The sequence below is a fragment of the Ornithorhynchus anatinus genome, chromosome 1 (genome assembly GCF_004115215.2).
Source record: "Ornithorhynchus anatinus isolate Pmale09 chromosome 1, mOrnAna1.pri.v4, whole genome shotgun sequence".
Classification (NCBI taxonomy): Eukaryota; Metazoa; Chordata; class Mammalia; order Monotremata; family Ornithorhynchidae; genus Ornithorhynchus; species Ornithorhynchus anatinus.
In genome coordinates this window covers 109,590,856-109,610,670 of record NC_041728.1, presented here as the reverse complement: position 1 = coordinate 109,610,670, position 19,815 = coordinate 109,590,856, and the positions used below count along the sequence as shown (strand labels likewise).

The 19,815-nt window shown below is 43.1% G+C and overlaps 2 protein-coding genes and 2 non-coding genes across 4 annotated transcripts in view; 1 reads left to right on the top strand and 3 right to left on the bottom strand.

Moving 5' to 3' along the window:
• Window positions 1-19,815, bottom strand: part of MED12L (mediator complex subunit 12L) — a 521,479-nt gene that overhangs the window by 226,939 nt on the left and 274,725 nt on the right. The window lies entirely within an intron of this gene.
• The window catches only part of GPR87 (G protein-coupled receptor 87), a 40,831-nt gene that overhangs the window by 14,497 nt on the left and 6,519 nt on the right, over window positions 1-19,815 (top strand). Inside the window, exon 2 of the mRNA XM_029061681.2 lies at window positions 12,589-12,703. Within this exon, the coding sequence (XP_028917514.1) occupies window positions 12,670-12,703 (34 nt within the window). The 5' untranslated portion in view covers window positions 12,589-12,669. The remainder of the gene's footprint in view (window positions 1-12,588; window positions 12,704-19,815) is intronic.
• Window positions 11,422-11,559, bottom strand: LOC114817355. Its single transcript, XR_003765209.1, has one exon. It is a non-coding gene; the product is annotated as a small nucleolar RNA SNORA7 (small nucleolar RNA).
• LOC114816049 lies at window positions 18,041-18,178 on the bottom strand. Its single transcript, XR_003763825.1, has one exon. It is a non-coding gene; the product is annotated as a small nucleolar RNA SNORA7 (small nucleolar RNA).

Sequence of the window (19,815 nt, the reverse complement as noted above, 5' to 3'; positions counted from 1 at the left end):
GCTAATGGTCTGAATCCCCATTTTACAGACGAGGTAATTGAGGCACAGAGAAGTGAAATGACTTTCCCAAGGTCACACAGCAGACAAGTGGTGGGACTGGGATTAAAACCCATGACCTTCTGATTCCCAGGCCCATGCTCTATCCACTACATTATGCTAGTTACCTGTGGATAACTGATAAATGTTTAATGAGGAAAGGAATTGAAATAAATGTCTAAAGTAAAGTTCGGGCGATTATCCACTATTCCATTAATGCCTGTCATTTTCCCCCATTCTACAGAAAAATCAATGGTAGGTTATAAGGTAATTTGGCAAGGAGATTTAACAAGACAAGAGCACCACTCTTCTTACTAAACCAGGGAAACTACCTGAGAAGATATTAGAAACAGTTGTTGTTATTGTTGTTATCTTATGCTGTCAAGTCGTGACTGACCCATAGCAACATCAAGGACACATCTCTCCCAGAATGATCCACCACCATCTGCAATCCTTCTAGTAGTGTATCCATAGAATTTTCTTGGTAAAAATACAGAAGCGGTTTATCATTGCCTCCTTCCACACAGAAAACCTGAGCTTCCACCCTCAACTCTCTCCTGTGCTGCTGCTGCGCAGCCCAAGTGAGTTTTGACTTGTAGCAGTTTGCCTTCCACTTGCTAGCCACTGCCCAATCTAGGAATGGAATGGACAGGCCTCTGCTTGACTCTCCCTCCCATAGTTGAGACTGGTAGAATGCCGTAAACTCTCCAGGTGTGACCCTGAGAGGTGTTAGGAACAGTTACATTTCTATAAATCAAATAAAACTAGGTTACTTACACTTTCTCAATGAATAAAACTTAGAAAATTGTAGTTTCTTTTGGCGTAATGTGCACATTGATGATTCAAGACATAGTTATGCAATTAAAATGAACCAGTACTCATTTTAAATAATTGCTGCATTTAAGGTTCCAATTGAAAACTCTATATTTCCCAAGGTAAATACTTCTGGAATTCCTTATACTCTTATTTCAGCTTGAATACATCTATTCACCAATAGAATTATTGAACATTTACTGTGTGCAGAGCACTGAACTAAGTGATTGGGAGAGTATAATACAACAGAATTAGTAGACATGTTCCTGCACATAAAGAAAAAGGAGGAAAAAGTGGAGCATACATAAATGAGTGAATTAAATTGAATGACAGTGATCAGGATGATTATACCACATTTAAACAGAGGATGATCTTTTCTGTTCCAAAAAAGGAAAATATTTGTGCTACAATGAAGCTCCTAATTGGCAGATGTTCCCCATGCTTCTGTTGTACTCCCTTTCATATCCACTCCCAGCCCCACAGCACTTATGTACATATCTGTCATTTATTTATTCATATTAATGTCTGTCGCCCACCCCCTACTTAGCCTATAAGCTCATTGTGGGCAGGGTTTGTGTCTGCTTATTACATTGTACTCTCCCAAGTGCTTACTACAGTGCTTTGAACACAGTAAGGGCTCAGTAAGCATGACTGAATGAATGAATGATCAAAATCTTTAGTCCAGTCCACTCCTCCTTCCTTCATTTTGTCAGTAAATACCTACACCTAAATGTGAGATAACCCCTTAGATCTGGACTTAATTTCTATCTTATTGATGTCTTGAAATCTTTGAGAACCCATTGGTCTGGAATAGTTCCCCTTTTTATGGTATTTGTTAAGTGCTTACTATGTGCCAGGCACTGTACTAAGCGCTGGAGCAGATACAACCTAATCAGGTAGGACATGGTCCGTGTCCCACATGGGGCTCACAGTTTTAATCCCCATTTTACAGATGAGATAATTGAGGCACAGACAAGTTAAGTGACTTGCCTAAGGTCACACAGGCAGACTGGAATTGGAACCCAAGTCCATGCTGACCCCTAGGCCCATGCTCTACCCACAAAACCATGCAGCTTCCTTTTAGGATAGAATGGTTTCTGTAAAGCACGCAACTTTTTTTCTAGTGTCCCCAACTCTCTGCTCAAATGTAAAAAGATTGAGATCTTGACTCATTCTAGACCGTAAAATCGCTATGGACAGGGAACTTGTCTGCTAATTCCATTGCATTGTAGTCTCCCAAGTGCTTAGTACAGTGTTCTGCACGTTAAGCACTCGATAAATGCCGCTGATTAACTGAGTGATATGGCTTGTGGATAATTCTGATGAGTCTTTGGTCCGTGGTCCAGATACAACCCCAAGCCATCTCCTAACCAAGCAGGAAGAGAAACTGAAAGAACAGAACTAACTAAACTGTGGAATACAATTACGGAGACTAATGGCTTGTTTAAGACTTTGAAAGAAAAGTTACAGCTGTGAAAAATTTTTGTTCAGTGGAATATGGCTGAAAATTAACTACAGTGATCAAAATCTGTGACCTTTTAGAGTCTCCTCAAATGTAGCAAAAGAGAATATATGGGGAGCCATGTTCCCTAGAGAAAAGAGCATGGGCTGTGAGTCAGAGGACCTGGATTTTAATCCCAGCTCCACCATGTACCCATACCTTCTGTCACTTAACTTCTTGGTGCCTCAGTTCCCGCATCTGTAAAATGGAGATTCAATACCTGTTCTCCCTCCTACTTAGAATGTGAACCCTATATGCGACCTGATTATCTTGTACCCACCCCAGTGCTTGACACACAGTAAGTGCTTAATAAATACCACATTATTAAATGGGGTTCTTGTTGCCTATCTGAAACCAACATTGCAGAAAACACGATTTACAAGTCACAAAGCATGGGAAATAACAAAACCAGGAAAATGAAACTTCTTACAATGTGTGTTTTATTTCAACTTCCCTCGCTGGTGGAATAGAGTTTCTCGGAAATATAGAAATCCCTGACCACACATATGTCATGGTTTTTAGGATAAGACACTGGTTTCCATGCAGAGTGCTCTCTCTTGAGACGCTCATAACCACCTGTGGGAATGCTGAAGAAGATCTTAAGCCTGCCCAAATATGCATTTAGAAAAGAAAGATCATTCCAAGAGAATGTTAGATCTTGAAATAACACATTTCCAAATAACATTTACTTAGTTTCCTCTTGCCCCGGATGAGAACCGAAGAACGAAACATAGTTATCCTTTCAATATTTGTGGAATTTATTGAGGGCTTATTAAGTGCCAAGCATAGTGTGAAGCCCTGAGGCAGGAGCAAAATAATCAGATCAGACCCATCCCTGGCAGACAAGAGGCTCGTAATGTTCAGAAGTTTGAAAGCAACCTTCTTATTCCCATTTTACAGATGGAGGAATTGAGATTCAGAAAGGTAAGTATAATGACCTGCCCAAGGTCACACAACAAGTCACAGCAGAGCTACGATTAGAACCTGGGTTCCTGACTCCTAATCCCATGCCCTTTCCTCTAGGCTACACTCCCAGTGATTTGGGCTTTTAGATGACATCTGGCAAGCATAATTAAAACCCAATTATTGTCTTAAGATAGTTGAAGAAGGAAGGGTAAGTGGGAAACTGAAGATCTGGAACTGACAAAACGATAAGCAAATGGAAGTGACATTCAACTTTAGCCAGGAAGGAACTTGCACTGTGGCAAATTAACTCCAAATGCTTGGGGTTTCCATTCCAACCATCAAACTCCAAGGTTTTTCTTATTAGAGTACTCCATGGATGTTTCGCCTACATTGCTATGACTAATGACTGTACCAATGCACTAAATTTAATCCTTTGGACACCTGTAATTCAGGGAGTGTTAAAATGTTGATGGATATTCATTCATTCACATTACCTAGCAGGACATTCCTACCAGTCCTTCATGTTTAGGAGGAAGTCTCCTGAAATATTAGCTATTTTTCCACTGCTTCCCTTCCCGTGTGAAGAATTAACCCAATGGGTTTCAATGGTGGGCAGGTACCATACCTAATTCACGTATGATTCAGCATTATGCACTTTAGTTGGAATTATACGAGGGTTACTTTATCACAGTGTCATTAAGAAAGGGGAACCAAATATGAGATCAAGCTTCCTTTCAGTGAGGAACCTACGGGATTCCCCAGGAGAGAAGCAATTAATGGAAAAATATGAGCAGAAGGCCCGAGTGTGAAACGCGCTGAAGAGAAGGACTATGTCACTCAGGCTAGAGACCACATAGCAAGATGACAACTGCACTCATGGGAAGTGGTGTGTTGGTACAAGTTGGAGAGTGAGATGAAAAATGTAGATGGCAAAGACATGAAAAGTGACACTTGTATTGCCAGTAGGTACTGTATGCATCAATGCGATCAATGGCATGTATTGAGCGTTTACTGGGTAGAGAGTACTACACTAAATACTTGGGAGAGTACAATGACTGTTCTCTGCCTACAACACCCTTATAGTCTAGTGCCTTCAGTAACCAAGGCACTGAACTACGCGCTTAAGAAAAGCGACATGGCATGGTGGATAGAGCATGTGCCTTAGAGGCAGCCGGTAATGGGTTCTAATGCCGCCTCTGCCACTTGTCTGCTGTGTGACCTTGGGCAAGTCACTTTATTTCTCTGTGCCTCAGTTACCTCATCTGTAAACTGGGGATTGGGACTGTGAGCCCCATGTGGAACAGGGACTGTGTCCAACCCGATTTGTTTGTACCCGCCCCAGCGCTTCATACAGTGCCTGGCATATAAAAAGCACTTAACAAATACCACAATTATTATTATAATCATTAAGAAAATTACAAATGATAAGATGTAATCTAAACCCATAAGGAGCTTAGCATCTATAGGGGATGGTGTTAGAAGTGTTAAGGCAGTCCCCAAATTCATAGGTAGTACTGTTTCCTTCTCCTCCTGATGCTGAAGTGGTCTACTAACCCTTCATCGTCATCTGTGTATTAAGCCAAATAGAATTTACTAGCCTCAAAGAGATGTTTTGAGATTTTATTAGGTCAGGTTTGTGATATGCTTTGAAGATGAAAAGTAGGATGGTCTATTTATTAGATGCCCAAGATGGATATATTTTTCAAACTCAGTTTTCTGAGCTGAGGAGGGATAGTGGCAGGAGGCCTAGAATTGAGGGCCTGAAATTTGTCCGAGGATGTCTTTAAAATTGACTGCTTATTTAAGGTTTTTGTGTTTTTTTTCGGCAGAGATGGAGTCAGGCCAACGAGTGTTTAGATTCTTTAAACCATGTAAACCTCCAGGATCATCCACCCTACTCATACAATTGTATTTACTGAGCACTTAATATGTGCAAAGCACTGGACTAAGCACTTGGAAAAGTACAATATAAAAGTATCACACACACAGCCCCATCCAGGGAGAAAAATCAGTGACCACTTTCCCAAAGTCAATACCATATTGGAGCTGATCCCTTAATACTCCCTTAGCCTGAATCTCAGACAATGCAATGCTGAATCGTATTATTTCTGTCTATAAAGGCATGCACCAGTACCCAACAATTAAAGTTTAATTTCAAATTGGGTCATAAGCTCCTTTAGGGCAGGGACTGTGTCTTTCAACTCGGGCTGGACAATTCCCAGCTTAATGTGGGTAATTTTTTTTTGAAAATGAAGTTTAGGTGCCTGGGATTTTGCTTGCTGGGGATGAAATACTGCAGCTGTGGGAAGCAATTTACCAAGCCACTAACACTGCTTTGAGAACTATCGAATGAAATTTCAAGTATGAAAGTGTCATGGGTTACGAGCAGGGAGCTTTGAGCTGCCATGGTGTTGGGATGAATTCAGTTTCAGATTGTTTCTTTCTGAGTCCACAGGGTGATATAAGAAATCATCAGAAACCAAGCGCTTAGATATCACAGGTCAACAAATCAATTGCTTAATGTTAATTGTCACCAATCAAGCCACTGACCCAAAGAATCATTAATAGCCGATCTAACCTTGATGTTAAAGCCCAACATGAACACTAATCTTGACCCCAGTCTTAACCACAGATCCTACTCCTAATGATGGTTTTCAACAGTTGAGGTTGTTATGGATTGGTTAATTCTGATTTGGGGAAAAGCCGATTCATATTATTTAAAACACTGAATCTTGGGTTACCTTCCCAACAATCTAAGAGGGTGGTGGGAGAGGGAGAATAGGAACCTCTTTGTTATGGCAATAATAATAATAATAATGGTATTTGTTAAGTGCTTACTATGCATCAAACACTGTTATAAGTGCTGGAGCAGATAAAGGTTAATTAAGTTGGATAACGTCTCTGTTCCACATGGGGCTGACAGCCTAAGGAGGAGGGAGAATAAGAGAACTGAGGCACAGAGAATTTAAGTAACTTGCTCAAAGTCACACAGCAAGCATTTAGCAGAGCCAGGATTAGAACTCAAGTTCTCTGATTCCCAGGCCTGTGCTCTTTCCACTTGGCCCTGCTGCTTCTCCTCTTAAGGAGGAATAAGAAAATGCAGTAAAATTCTGCTTTTACATCACAGATTTTTAATCTTTGGAAATGAATGCACAATTAGTCAAACTTTTTTTTTAAATGATACTTGTTGAGCATTTACTTTGTGCCCAAAACTGTACTAATTAGATACAAGATAATCAGGTTGGACACAGTCCATGTCCCACACGGGGTACACAGGATTTAATCCCCATTTTGCAGATGAGGTAATTGAGGCACAGAGAAGTGACTTGTCCTAGGGTCACATGACGGGCAAGTGGTGGAGTGGAATTTGAACTCAGGTCTTCTGACTTCCAGGCCGTGCTCTTTCCACTAAGCCATGCCGCTTCCTGACTTAAATATGTTTAATTATACTGCACGTTGATAAAGAACATAATGATTTATATTAATGTCTGCCCCTCCGTATATTCATTCAATCCTATTTATTGAGCACTTACTGTGTGCAGAGCACCACACTAAGCACTTATAGACTGTAAGCTCCTTGTGGGCAGGGAATGCGCCTACCAACTCTATTATATTTTATTCTTCCAAGTGCTTAGTACAGTGCTCTGCACATGGTAAGAGCTCAAAAAATAAGACTGACTGATGGAGAGAGTGATGGAGTCTCAAAAATATATTCTTCCATTTCCCCCAGATTTTCATTCATCACCTTTTTGGGCATTGTATCAGGCTAAGACGACTGTTGGATCTTACCCCAGCGTGAACCTCCCTAGCTTTATGGTGAACTCTGTCCACCCCGACTTCATCCTCCTCCTGGCCCCACAGCACTTATGTACATATCTGTAATTTATTTGTCTTCACGTCGATAGACTCTCAGCTCACTGTGGGCAGGGAATGTCACTGTTTATTGCACTTACCCAAGCACTTAGTATAGTGCTCTGCATACAGTAAGCGCTCAATAAATATGATTGAATGAATGAATATATGAACAACTGGGTCCATCGGACCCACAGATGCGAGTTGTACCTTCAGTGAGTTTGTTTTAGAAGGTGGGGGACCTTCCACATCTAGCTAGCTTTATGGTAAACTCTGCCCACCCTTGCGGTGCACCCTGGGATACCCAAAGCTGCCTTCTTAGTGTGGCATGTCCAAACGCGCATTGCAGCTTGAGGGACTCAAATCCCAGAGCCTACCAGGTGGTGCAAGACTAAAGGCAGCCAAATTCCATAGAATCCCCGAGCTGGAAGACACTCAAGTGATCATCTCAACTGGTCCATTCCTCTGCCTCCTTCAAACCATTCCAGACAGTTGCTTATCGTTCTTTCACAGCTCTTCAGGATCAGAGAATCTGCCTCCTGCCCCATCTCATTCCAGCACAACCAGAGGTGTTCTTGCTAAATTCAACTCCCCTTCCTCCTTTTGGATTAAGGAGTGCCTGGTAAAGAAGAACCAGGCATAAAAACAAGAACCTGAGAAGCAGTGTGGCCTAGTGGATAGAGTATGGGCCTGTTCGTCAGAAGAACTTGAGTTCTAATCCCAGCTCTGCCTCTTGTCTGCTGTGTGACCTTGGGCAAGTCACTTCACTGCTCTAGGCCTCATTTACCTCATCTGTAAAATGGGGATTAAAATTGTGAGCCCCATGTAGGACAGAGACTGTGTCCAACCCAATTTGCTCGTTTCCACCCCAGCGCTAAGTACAGTGCCTGGAACCTAGTAAGAGCTTAATAAATCCCACAATTATTATCATTACCATTACCATGATTATTATGATGACTATCATTCAAAGTGTGGAGACAACATGGTCAAATTCTAGTCTAATTCTCAGTGGCTGGAACACCCACCTTCACAGAGAAACTCACTGAAACTAGGACACACATTTATGGGTGCGATGGACCCAGTCGTTCATTCATTTATTCAATCATATTTATTGAGCGCTTACTGTGTGCAGAGCATTGTACTAAACTCTTGGGAAAGTACAATACAACAATTAAAAGTAACATTCCCTGTCCCAATGAGTTTATAATCTAGAGGAGAGGAGACAGACATCAATACAAATAAATAAATTACCAATATGTACATTAGTGTTGTGATGCTGGGAGGGAAGACAAATGAAGGGAGCAAGTCAGGGCGACGCAGAAGGGAGTGGGAGAAGAGGAGAGGAGGGCTTAGTCAGGGAAGGCTTCTTGGAGGAGATGTGCTTTCAATAAGGCTTTGAAGTGGGGGAGAGCAATTATCTGTTGGGTATGAGGAGGGAGGGCATTCCAGGCCAGAGGCAGGACATGGACGAGAGATTGGCGGCGAGATAGATGAGTTTGAGGTACAGTGAGAAGGTAAGCATTACAGTCCACAGTATCCTCCTTATATTTAAAGGTCTCCTGAAATTTCACCACCTCCATGATCCTTCCCCAGTTAATTTCCATCACCCCATTAGTTTCCTTTAGCACATACATCAATCAGTTAATTAATCAATGGTCTTTATAGAGCACTTAATGTTTGTAGAACACTGACTAAATGCTTGGGAGAGTACAATATAACAGAGTTGATAGAACCATTTCCTAACCACAATGAGCCCATCCTCAGCATTAATGCATATATATTTTATTAATAATAATAGTGATTATGGTATTTGTTAAGTGTTTACTGTAAAATGGGGATTCAATACCTGTTCCAACTCTTACTTAGACTGTGAGCCCCATGGTAGGTCTGATTATCTCGTATCTTTTCTGATGCACAGTATAATGCTTGGCACAGAGTAAGTGCTTAACAAATACCACAATTATCATTATTATTATTATGAAAGCAAGAGGAACTTATCCTTCTTCAGCCTGATCCTTCACCACCATCTTTCTCCATCATCTATTAGTGGTCAGCCTCTTCCAAGGATTTGGGAAGAGGAACCAGGAAGTAGTAGAATGATTAGGTCTTTAGATTGTAAACTTGTCGTGTGCAGGGAACATGTGTACTAACTCTGTTAAATTGTACTCTCCCAAGTGCTTAGTACAGGGCTAACCAATGTCAGGATGGGTGCTGATGAGGCCATATATGATACTTCCTGCTGCTCCACACACTGGAGCAACTCACAATGAGAGTATCTGGGATGCTGGCTACTGAAATGACTCAAAAGTACTATAAACATAGTACTCCAAGAGGTCTTCCCTGATTAAGCCTTCATTTTTCCCTCCCATCACCTATGTACTTGGACTTTCCCTCCCTTTCCCTCTGCTCCTCCTCCCCTCCCCATTGCCCCTACACCCTTCCTCTACTCTACCCTTTTCCCCTCCCCACAGCACTTGTATATATTGGTACATATTTATTGTTCTATTTATTTTATTAATGATATGCATTTTATCTATGATTCTATTTATCTATTTTGATGGTAGTGATGCCTGTCTACTTGTTTTATTTTGTTGTCTCTCTCCCCCTTCTAGATTGTGAGTCCGTTGTTGGGGAGAGACTGTCTCTATCTGTTTGCAAACTTTACTTTCACAGTGCTTAATACAGTGCTCTGCACACAGTAAGCTTTCAATAAAAATGAATGAATGAATGAATGGACTTCTACCCTTTTACCACTGGATATATTTCCCACCCTCAGCCTCACAGCACTTATGTATATGTCCATAATTTACTGAATTATTAATTTATTTATTTATGTCTCTCCCTTTAGGTTGTAAGCTCCTTTTTATGGTATTAAGCTTTTATTACATGCTAAGCACTGTAATAAGCGCTGGAGCATATACAAATTAATCAGGTTGGGCATAGTCCATGTCCCACATGGCGCTCACAGTCTTAATCACCATTTTACAGTTGAGATAACTGAGGCCCGGAGAAGTTAAGTGACTTGCCCAAGGTCACACAGCACACATGTGGCAGAGTCGGGACTAGACCCCAGATCCTTCTGACTCCTAGGCCCGTGCTCTAGCCACTAAGCCACACTGTTAGTAGTAAAAATAATGATAATAAATGATAATGATGATAATAATTGTGATAGCTGTTTAGCACTTTCTTCATGCCAAGCACTCTAGTGATCACTGGGGTAGATACAAGATAATGAGGTCACACAGCAGGCAAGGGGCAGAGCTGGGATTATAAACCAGATCCTCTGACTCCCAGGCCCATGCTCTTTCTAGTAGGCCACACTGCTTCCCGTTGTGCTGTAAAGCTAATTACTTGTAATGGCCTGGCACTGTTTTCGCTTTCAGCTTTTTTTTGCACCACCGCTACAAGGTCTGTGAAAAATAAATGGACTTTTGGAGGACGGCACCAGAGGGAAGGGAAATGATAAACCTGTTGTTTAACACAGACAGGCCACCAGCAGGAAGGGTGCCCAGGAGAGTTCATTCATTTATTCAGTCGGATTTTTTGAGGGCTTACTGTGAGCAGAGTACTGTATAAAGAGCTTGGGAGAGTACAATCTAACAATAAATAGACACATTCCCTGGCCACAGCAAACTTACAATCTAGAGGGCAAGGCAGACATAAATATAAACTACTGATAGGTACATAAGTGCTGTGGGGCTGAGAGGAAGGGATGAATAAAGGAAGCAAGTCAGGGTGATGCAGAAGGGAGTGGGAGAAGAGGAAAGCAGGGCTTAGTCAGGAAAGGCCTCTTGGAGAAGATGTGCCTTCAATAAGGCCTTAAAGTGGGGGGTGGGTGGAATAATTGTCAGTCGGATGGCATACAGAGAGCAATGGGAGTGTCAAGAAGGAATCAGAGAGAAGTAGTGTGGCCTAGTAGAAAGAGCACAGCCTGGGAGTCAGAAGACCCAGGTTCTAATCCGACTTTTGCCACCTGCCTGCCATGTGACTTTGGGCATGTAGCTTCACTTCACTGTCCCACAGTTACCTCATCTCAATCAAATTAATTGATTACTTACTGTGTGCACAGCACTGTACTAAGCACTTGTCTTGTCTCGTCTTATGCTGTCGAGTCGTCTCCGAGCTACAGCAACGCCACAGACACATCTCTCCCAGAACGCCCCACCTCCAACTGACATTGTTTTGGTAGTGTAGCCATAGAGTTTTCTTGGTAAAAATACAGAAGTGGTTTACCATTGCCTCCTTCCACACAGTAAACTTGAGTCTCCGCCCTCAACTCCCGTGTCGCTGATGCCCAGCACAGGTGAGTTTTGACTTATAGCAGATTGCCTTCCACTCGCTAGCCACTGGCCAAGCTAGGAATGGAATGGATAGGCCTCTGCTTGACTCTCCCCCCCATAGTCAAGACTGGTAGAGTACTGCAAATCCTCCAGGTATGACCCTGAGAGGGGACTAAGTGCTATAATAGAGCAGTATAACAGAGTTGGTAGACACATTCCCTGCCCAAAATAAGTTTATACTTTAGAGAGGGAGACAGGCATTAACATGAACAAATAGATTAAACTACAAACATGTACCTGGGTGCTATGGGGTTGAGGGAGGGGTGAATAAAGGGAGCAAATCCTAGCACAAGGGCAACACAAAAGGGAGAGGGAGAAGAGCAAATGAGGGTGCCCAGTAGGTGTACAAGGCATTTGGCCCAAGATCCCATCTGACAAGGAGTTTACAGGGGAGAAAGACAAAAAAGATTCAGAAATGGAGAAATCAGAATAAATAAATCCACTCCGTGACTGACCATACAAAAGTGTCAAAGGTGGAAATAAATCAATAGTGTGTAAGTGGGAGAGGTGGCTGACGGGTTGATGAGTCCTGGGTTTTGGCAGCAGAAGTTCCGTGGGATTTCTGCCATTGTGAAGTGGACATACTTATCGCAGCTGCAATCTCACTCATTTCTACCTAACAGTGTGATGACCACCCCTTCCAGAGCCACAGCAGCGATGGCTCCTCAACCCAGAATCGTCCATCTCAGAAGTGCTCAAAATGCTGTCCTTGCAGTCATGGTTCAGATGGATTCTTAGTCTACATCTTGCCTGAGGCCTGGAACACTCTCCCTCCTCATATGGACAGACAATTACTCTCCTCTACTTCAAAGAGTTATTGAAGGCACATCTCCTCCAAGGGGCCTTCCCTGACTAAGTCCCCTTTCCCTCTTCTCCCACTCTTTTCTACATCACCCTGACTGGCTTCCTTTATATCCCCCTCCCTGCCCCACAGCACATATGTCCATATCTGTAATTGACTTATTTATATTAATGTCTGTCTCCCCTTCTAGACTGTAAGTTCATTGTAGGTAGGGAATGTGTCTGCTATATTATGACTTTGTACTCTCCCAAGAGCTTAGTACAATGCTCTACACACAGTAACCACTCATTAAATACGACTGACTATATTTTTTTTTTCCTACCCTCCCTGTCTTTCAGAAGCTAAAGCAGGCCCAAGCTGCTCGGATCCCAGGGCTCAATCCTGTCTGTGTGTGTCCTGAAACACAGCCCAGCCAAAGAATGGGGCTCAATCTGGCCCGGGGGAAATCACCAGGTAAAAAGCCAAGAACATTCTAGTATGATGCCGGCTGAGGAGAGATTTCCTTCTCAATCCCTGCTGTTTCCACAATGTTCTCTGGTTTTGCATTTATAGGAATCGGGGGAAAGCTCCTTTGAATCTATCAGTGGTATTTATTGAGCACTTACTGTAAGCAGAGCGCTGAGCTAAGCTCTTAGGAGAGAATACTACAATAGAATTAGTGGACACATTCCCTGCCCCTAACAATCTAACAGCCTAGAATGGGAAATGGCATTGCCTTTAATAATAATGTTGGTATTTGTTAAGCGCTTACTATGTGCAGAGCACTGTTCTAAGCGCTGGGATAGACACAGGGGAATTGGGTTGTCCCACGTGGGGCTCACAGTCTTAATCCCCATTTTACAGATGAGGTAACTGAGGCACAGAGAAGTTAAGTGACTTGCCCACAGTCACACAGCTGACACGTGGCAGAGCCGGGATTCGAACCCATGACCTCTGACTCAAAAACCCGTGCTCTTTCCACTTAGCCACGCTGCTTCTTTAAACTGGCAATGGGCCAGAGACTGTCAAGCCTGCAGTTTTTGGTTAATAAGTGTACTTTGACCCACTGTGGGCATCCTTTTCATCCAAAGACTGTCCCAAAATAGTGCTCAGGATGAAATGAACATAAATATTTTCCAACTTTAATTTTATGAATCTGGGGTTTGATGAGGTTGACTGATAGCCAAAGGCAATATTCATCTCTGATGATCATTTAGAGAAGCAGTGTGGCTCAGTGGAAAGAGCCCGGGTTTGGGAGTCAGAGATTATGGGTTCTAATCCCTGCTCAGTCACTTGTCAGCTGTGTGACTTTGGGCAAGTCACTTAACTTCTCTGTGACTCAGTTACCTCATCTGTAAAATGGGGATTAAGACTGTGAACCCCATGTGGGACAACCTGATCACCTTTTATCTCTCCCAGCACTTAGAACAGAGCTTCGCACATAGTAAGCGCTTGACAAATACCATTATTATTATTATAATAATTATTATTATTCTTTAGCCAATGGTCAATGCAGGTAGGCACTACACCAGAATAAACAACACCCTATAATTCACATGACTTCAGATGTTCAGTCCTGCTCAAGGGCAGAAGGCCTTTTGATATTTCCACACTTTGTGGTAGTGACAACCTGCCCCAATGAGCAATGACACATCACCTCTGCAAAAGAAAAAAAAAACATGAAAGGAATAATAGTGTAGGAGCGTATTTTCTTCCTCCTGGATCTTGGGGACTCAAAATGGTTCTTGTGCAACTGGAAAACCCAATCACAATGTGACCATCTAGAAGGGTGATCTGCTTCTGGGGAACCTGGGGGAAGGTTTCCAAGAATTCTCTTGGAGTATCTAGATGATAAAGGTCAGGTTATCAAGACAAAATTATTTGGAGAATTTGGCTCTGTAGACCAGAATTCAAAGCCAAATATCCTTTCTTGGTTCTGTTTATTCCCTTAGATCCAGTACAACATAACAATCAGTTCTGTTTCATTTTTTAATGGTATCTGTTAAGCAGTTACTATGCCAGGCACTGTATTAAGTGCTGATGTACTAAGCTACTAAGTTTCTAAGTAGCCACCAGAAACCTCAACCAATGCAAAGAGGCAAGCGTGAAAAACAAGAGAAAACCAACCCATCAGTGGCTGACAGAGCCAGTGACCTGGAGGCTCAGGAAACTTTAGAATCATTTCTGGCTGAGCTGAAAGGTAGAGGAAGAAGAGGAAAACCACCTCTCTAGACTGAAAGCTTACTGTGGGCAGGGAAGGTATCTAGCAACTCTATTATACTGTACTCTCCCAAGCACTTAGTACAGTGCTCTACACACAGTAAGCGCTCAGTAAATACAATTCATTACCTCTTTCCTAGAAAGCTTTCCAACCTAGGAGGAACCTACTATGTTGGTGTACTAAGATTTCCTTCTGCTTTAGTGGTCAGCTTCTTATCTTGCAAGAGTCTTTTCAGCAACACTTGCATATCTGGATAAGATCTTACTGTCACTAGATTCATCTTCAAAAACAAAGGGGAGACACCTGTCATTGAAACATGCCTGCAACAAGTGGCATGAAGACGCACAATTTAGCGTAGAAAAGAAGGTGTGGATGGATGAGGAATGTGGGGGAGATGCGATGTGAGAGGTGAAAGGGGAGGGACAAGGAGAGGTGGGAGAGGAGGTTTAAAGGGATACAAGAACTGCAGGAGAAAGGAGGGAAGGAATAGCTAAGTGTTTCCCTTTACATGTGACTAGTTCACATGGCTAAATAAGTTTTAATATATAATAATTGTAGTATTTATAAAGTGTTTACTATGTGCCATGCACTGTACTAACTGCTGGGGGAGATACAAGATAATCAGGTCCCACATGGGGCTCAAAGTCTAAGTAGGAGGTAGAACGGGTACTGAATCCCCATTTTTGTAAATGAGTGACCTGAGGCACAATCAAATGAAGCTGCTAACAAGTCAACTCCGAATGTAACTTAATGATCAATACAGTTCATTAATCCTTCTCTACAACACAAGGATTTTTGTTTTTAATGGTCTTTGTTAAGTGCTTACTATGAGGTATATTGAACTAAACACTGGGGCAGATACAAGCAAATCAGATTGGACACAGACCACGTCCCACATAGGGCTCACAATCTCAATCCCCATTTTACAGATGAGGGAACTGAGGCATAGATAAGTGAAATGATTTGCCCAAGGTCACACGGCAGATAAGTGGCAGAGCCGGTATCAGAACCGGACATCAAAGCCGGTAGAGAAGCAGCATGGCTCAGTGGCAAGAGCACGGGCTTGGGAGTCAGAGGTCATGGGTTCTAATCCCGACTCCGCCACTTCTCAGTTGGGTGACTTTGGGCAAGTCATTTAACTTCTCTGTGCCTCAGTTATCTCATCTGGAAAATGGGGATTAAGACTGGGAGCCCCATGTAGGACAAACTGATTACCTTGTACCTCCCCAGCGCTTAGAACAGTACATATAGTAAGCGCTTAACAAATACCATCATTATAAGCGCATACTACAGTACTCTGCACATAGTAAGCACTCAATAAATACTATTGAATGAAAGGTCCTACTGCCTCCCAGGCCCATACTCTATCCACTAGGTCACACTGCTTCTCAAAGTGTTTACTACTGGTGCCCATCTTTGATCTACCATGCGGACATTCTCACTCCCATGTGGCAGCCTCATGGATGCACGGCAGATTCAAAGATGGTAGCACCTAAAACCAGGCCTTCACCATGCCTCTGGGCATTACCATCTTTGATTTCACCACTCCTAAAGACCTGCTTCTTCAGAGCATGGTGCCGCCTCACTCATGACCAATGGCATTAAATATGGCAGCATCCAGAAAAGCAGCAAGTCCCGGGTGCTAAAGGCGGTCATGTCATTGTAAGGGCATGCCCGGGGAAAACAAAGATGGTAGTGCGGTAATGTTTCAGGGCCTATAGATCTTCCCAAGCACAGTAATTAGCTGGGAAGCTTTAATTTAGGTCATGAGGGAAGCAGTGGGACCTAGTGGAAACAGCATGGGCATGGGAGTCAGACGACCTGGGTTTTAATACCAACACTGCCGCTTGTCTGCTGCGCTACCAGGTAAGTCACTTACCTTCTCTGTGCCTCAGTTTCCTCATCTGAAAAATGGGGGCTAAATACTACTTCCTCCTACTTAGATTGTGAGCCCCATCTGAGACAGGGACTGTGTCCAACCTGATTATCACGTATCTACCCCAGCGCTGGGTATAGCGCGTGGCATATAGTAAGCGCTTAACAAGTACCACAATTACTATAATTACGAGCCTTCATTTGCAAACAAATCCCAGAGAGATTTAATTATATATCCCTGTAAACAGAAGCAGGATTTTTCTACAGGCACATTGTCCCCCCCATACGTAGTAGTTTTAATGGTATTTACTAAATGCTTACTTTGTACGGAACACTGTACTAGCAGCTGTGGAAAAATACATGGGTAAAAACTAAACACAGATCCAGGTCCACATGGGGCTCACAATCTAAGGAAGTCACTAGCTACTGATGTAGTCCAAACTTCTTTTTAAAATACCTCTTCTAACCACTTTACACTAACGGTAGTGACACACCTGCTTTCCCATTATAAACTTCCTGCCATGATCAACCGAGAACATTTTCATCATCTCACCACCCACCCTGCCTTGAAAGCTCTAAGAAGGTTCCCACACAGACGTTGTCATCTTTCTTCTACGGTTGGGCCCATAAGTATACATTACGTCGTCCTTTTCAACGCAAACTACAACGGGCTTTCACTGAGCATTTGACTAAAAATGCAGAGTTCTCTCTTTGTAAACTGTGGGAAGAGAGATGGCAGTGATAACCAGACCTATCAGTCTGAATTAAACAGATGCACTCATTACCCACCTTGTTAATACTAAACACAAAGACAGTGCCAAAAGTTTCAGGGGCTGACATAATCCAGACGCAGACGCTGTCACCGAGTTGAACGTCTCACAGCCTCAAAGCCACAGGGTAGTTTTAATCTCGGCAATCCCTCAGCACAACTTTTACTTGTCATTTTTTAAATGAATAGAGTTGTGTCCAACCTCAATAGCTTGTATCTCCCCCAGTGCTTAGAACAGTGCTTGACACATAATAAGTGCTTATCAAGCACTATTATTATTATTACATCCAGGGCCTTTTTTAAAAGTGATACTTGTTAAGGCTTACTATGCGTCAAACCCTACTCTACGCTCTGAGATAGATACAACTTATTTAGGTTGGACACAGTCCCTGTCCCTCACAGGGCTTACAGTCTAAGTAGGAGGGAGAACAGGAGAACTGAGGTATAGAGAAGTTAAGTGACTTGCCAAGAACACAAAACAAATGATTGGCAGAGCCAGGATTAGAACTCAGATCCTCTGACTTCCTGATCTATGGTCTTCCAACTAGGCCATGCTGCCTCCCTCTTTGCAAAGGCATTCTGAATGTAGGTCTCATCTTGTCTCATGCCGTCAAGTCGCTTCCGACCCATAGCTACACCACAGACACATTCTAGACTGTGAGCCCATTGCTGGGTAGAGATTGTCTCTATGTGTTGCCGAATTGTACTTTCCAAGTGCTTAGTACAGTGCTCTGCACACGATAAGTGCTCAATAAATATGACTGAATATATGAATCTCTCCCAGAACGCCCTGCTCTCCATCTGCAATTGTTCTAATAGTGTATCAATAGAGTTTTCTTGATAAAAATACAGAAGCAGTTTACCACCGCCTCCTTCCACTAGTAGATTTCAGTCGCCATCCTCGACTCTCTCCCATGCCGCTTCTGCCCAGCACAAGTGAGTTTTGACTTGTAGCAGACTGCCTTCCACTCGCTAGCCACTGCCCAAACTAGGAATGGAATGGGTAGGCCTCTGCTTGACTCTCCCTCCCTTAGCCGAGACTGGTAGAGTACTGGAAACTCTCCAGGTGTGACCCTGAGAGGGGGAATATAGGCCTAGCCCAATGGTTATGAAGCCGCAGTCATTAAGCAATCAACTTCCAGAATATGTTTGAACCAAATAGAAGATGGAAATCAAGTTGCATATTATCAATCGATGCTATTTATCGACGCTTACTACGTACAGAACACCATATTACGCACTCAGTGGTACACAGACACACATACACACAGAAACAGAGAACTGGTCAAGCACTCGGTGCAGTGCTCTGCACACAGTAAGTGCTAAATAAATACCACTGACTGGTTAGGCAATGGAACACCACTTTTGAAGCACTGAGGTAGATGGCCACCAGGGAGATTCAACCTGCCCAAGGATCCTGTCCAGTGGCTAACAAACACAACCCAGTAGGGAGCTATTGGAACTTTGAAATGGCTATTTGACCTTTTCCTCATGCAAAATTTAACCTGTCTGCAAAACCCACAGGAAAACACACATACACAAAGCAAGAGTAAAGAGGAATATGCAGACAGAGCTGCAAAGTGGCTACTCCTCATTTATCAGTTGTACGGTATTTAATGCTGGATCTTAATACCTCATTGTAGGCAGGGAACATGACTGCCAACTCTGTTGTACTGTTCTCTCCCAAGAGGATGGTACAGTGCTCTGCCCTCAATAAGCACTTAACGAAGGATGATGATCATTGTGGGCAGGATAAGCTCAGTGTGGGCAGGAAATATGTCTGCTATGTTGTACTGTACTCTCTCAAGCTCTTAGCAGAGTGCTCTGCATATAGTAAGTGCTCAGTAAATGCCAATGATTGATTGATTTATCTTCAAGGCCTCAGGTTTCTCCCCATATTTTATCACAGGTGCAAATGAAGCAGCGTGGCTCAGTGGAAAGAGCCCGGGCTTGGGACTCAGAGGTCATGAGTTCGAATCCCGGCTCTGCCACTTGTCAGCTGTGTGACTTGGGGCAAGTCACTTAACTTCTCTGTGCCTCAGTGACCTCATCTGTAAAATGGGGATTAAGACTGTGAGCCTCACGTGGGACAACCCGATCACCCTGTATCTCCCTCAGCACTTAGAACAGTGCTCTGCACATAGTAAGTGCTAAACAAATACCAACATTATTATGTCTAAGCCCCATTGGGAAAAGGGAAGTTGGGGTTTACAGCAGAGGTGGTCCAGCGGATGGCTCACAGACCTCACTTCCCTGAGGGAGGGATAGCAGGGCTGTGGTTGGATACACCTGCCTGTCCCCCACTCAGCTAGTGAAGCAAAGATTTCCTCCCAGATTAGCATCCCTCCCCTCCCTGAGTGGCTTATCTCAAATCTAAGTGTGGGAGTAAGGGGGGATATGGGGACTTTAGCCCTCTAGACATTCCTAAGACTCAGTCTTGGTCCACATAAGGCCCACTCCTTGCCCTGAATCCAAAGGTCCGGGGATCTTCTGAGCTCAGAGAACAGTGGAGAGGCAATGTGGCCTAATGGATAGAGCTCAGGCCTGAGAGTCAGAAGGGCCTGGGTTCTAATCTCAGCTCCATCACTTGTCTGCTGTGCATCCTTAGGCAAGTCATTTAACTTTTCTGTGCCACAGTTACCTAATCTGGAAAATGGGGATTAGAACTGTGAGCTCCAGAGAAGCAGCATGGATCAGTGGAAAGAGCACGGGCTTGAGAGT